At 39.9% G+C, this 2,802-nt stretch overlaps 1 protein-coding gene across 1 annotated transcript in view; it reads right to left on the bottom strand.

The window, feature by feature from the left end:
* The window catches only part of ALG6 (ALG6, alpha-1,3-glucosyltransferase), a 46,602-nt gene that overhangs the window by 22,042 nt on the left and 21,758 nt on the right, over positions 1-2,802 (bottom strand). The window contains exons 5-6 of the mRNA XM_012807189.2: positions 1,891-2,003; positions 131-135 (exon numbers count right to left, since the gene is read on the bottom strand). Coding sequence (XP_012662643.1) covers positions 131-135; positions 1,891-2,003 — 118 coding nt within the window. The remainder of the gene's footprint in view (positions 1-130; positions 136-1,890; positions 2,004-2,802) is intronic.

Below are 2,802 nucleotides of genomic sequence, written 5' to 3'. Positions count from 1 at the left end.
TGGGTCTAGTTTCAGTTACTGTGTTGCAGAGGAATCGCTTAATTTCCCCCAACAAATTCACACATTTAATGATCAGAATCCAACATTTTCTCTTTGACTTGACTTAAAAGTTAAGAACACTCACTATTACCTTCACTGGAAGTGGAAGATGGCATAACATATAATTCAGTCTGTTACTGGTGGTAGAAACGGTACCATTCTAAGAAAGGGTTTACACAACATGCTGCTTTGTGAGGGCTTTGCATTTCTGGAACTGCATTCCCTTCTGTGTGCCATCCACATATATTTCATATATATTATGTATCTTTTCTACATACACATATGTATAAAACTTGACAAATCATGGTTTTTTGGCCCTTTGTCTTTGAAACATGACAAAGTCCCTGTGTAGTCCCCTCCAGAGCGAGATAACTTAGGAAGACCTTTACACGGAGAAGTAATTTGCATGTACAATGTAGAAAGATGTTTTTTAGGTAAGATAAAGCTTCAGACTTTGACTTACGCCCCAAAGTAACAGTAGTTTAATGTTGGTAGTATGGCAAATTAGGATGAATAGCTTTAATGTATGTTTAAAAGTCTCATCACATGTTCACATACTTAAATGTGGATATCAGAATTTAAACAATGCTTCAAATGTATGAATGTCTTCTTAATATAATGATTATAAGGCAAAAAGAAAAAAATTAAAATATTCAAAGCTGGCCAGGCATGGTGGCTCATGCCTGTAATCCTAGCACTCTGGGAGGCTGAGACAGGCAGATTACCTGAGCTCAGGAATTTGAGACAACCCTGAGCCAGAAGAAAGCAAGACCTTGTCTCTAAAAATAGCTGGGTGTTGGCTCGGCGCCTGTGACTCAAGTGGCTAAGGCGCCAGCCACATACACCTAAGGTGGTGGGTTCGAATCCAGCCTGGACCCGCCAAACAACAATGATGGCTGCAACCAAAAAATAGTCGGGCGTTGTGGCGGGCGCCTGTGGTCCCAGCTACTTGGGAGGCGGAGGCAGGAGACTCGCTTGAGCCTAGGAGTTGGAGGTTGCTGTGAGCTGTGAAACCACAGCACTCTACCCAGGGGGATAGCTTGAGGCTCTGTCTCAAAAAAAGAAAAAATAGCTGGGTGCTGTGGTGGGCACCTGTAGTCCTAGCTACTCAGGAGGCTGAGGCAAGAGAATTGCCTAAGCCCAGGAGCTAGAGATCGCTGTAAGCTGTGAGGCCACAGCACTCTACCGAGGGCAAAAAAGTGAGACTCTGTCTCTAAAAATAAACAAATAAATAAATAAATAAGTGAAAGGGATTTGGAATTATGATATTAAAGCAGCAGCCTGGTAAGCTATCTGCCTCACTTAACTGAACCTCAGCTTAAAATAAACATCAAAAAGATAAATACATATAAGGATTTATTGCATTTGGGAATGAGATAAAAAATTTAAAGCACCTAGAATTATTCCTTTCTACCTTTTGTTTTTTAGCTTATATGTACATTTAGTCTTATATTAACATACGTGTGCACATGTGTAGTTATATAATTTTAAAGTCATAGTACCTTTTATCAATTTGTCCAAAAGAAAAAAAAAATTTTTTTTGAGACAGAGTCTCACTCTGTTGCCCTGAGTAGAGGGCCATGGTGTCATAGCTCACAGAAACCTCAAACTCTTGGGCTCAAGTGATCCTTTTGCCTCAGCCTCCTGAGTAGCTGGGACTACAGGTGCACACCACAACGCCTGCCTCAGTTATTCTGTTTTTTTGTAGAAATGGGGTCTCACTTTGGCTGAGGCTGGTCTTGAACTCCTGAGCTCAAACAATACATCCATCTCAGCCTCCCAGAGTGCTAGGATTACACGGATGGGCCACTGCACCTGGTGGTCCAAAATTTTTTAAAATTCAGATGTTACCCTGGACCCCTATTGCTCTTTCACCTGTTGTACGCATGAAGAGCTTGTGTGCTTGACTCTCGTATCCGCGCGAGGCATGGAGAGCAATCCAGTCTGGATTTATAAATCTTGCTCTGCAAATCAAACATACATACATGCACATTATTCCTCATCACTTTTAGCAAGGAGGACATTTGAGAACGTATCAATTTATTTTGAGAATTGGCCATTGCTCTTATAAAGCAATAATGTCAATGCTTCACTTTTACTCTTTTTATTTAATCACGTGGAACTGACTTAAGCTATAAAATAAGATCAGCCTTGCTCACCTTCCAACAAAACCATGTAACCTGTAACCACAAGCCCTACCTCCACAGTTCCACCAGTGCAGAAACAATTTGGTGTGTCACATTTCATCTGTTAAACACATACTTCATAAAAAACACTATGCTAGTATTGGCCAGAAGATGATGTTTTACAATTTATTATATAATCTTTTCAGTTATCATAACAAGTGGTTACAATAGATATTAATCATAAATCACTGTATAAAACTAAACACAATTGTAAAAGATAAATTAAATTTTCAATCATATTTTATTATCCCGAACACTGTAAAATATAACTGATTGTTAGGATATTTGGGAGCTTATTTTTACAAAGTATGAAACACACTCCTATGCTACATAATGATGTTTCAGTCAACCTTGGGCTACACTGACTACTGTAATCCCACAAGACTATCAGGCTGTATTCTGACTGTAACTTTTCTTTATTTACATATGTTCAAATACACAAATACTTGCCGTTGTGTTCCAGCTGCCTACAGTACTCAGCAGTGTCATGCTGTACAGGCCTGCAGCCTGGGAGAAACAGGCTGCACCATACAGCTTAGATGAGTGCCAGGCGACACCACACAGGTCTGCCTACATA

The sequence above is a fragment of the Otolemur garnettii genome, unplaced genomic scaffold (genome assembly GCF_000181295.1).
Source record: "Otolemur garnettii isolate 467f Iridium unplaced genomic scaffold, OtoGar3 scaffold00066, whole genome shotgun sequence".
Lineage (NCBI taxonomy): Eukaryota > Metazoa > Chordata > Mammalia > Primates > Galagidae > Otolemur > Otolemur garnettii.
Note: the sequence above shows the minus strand (reverse complement) of the source record. Positions and strands in the feature narration are given on the sequence as shown.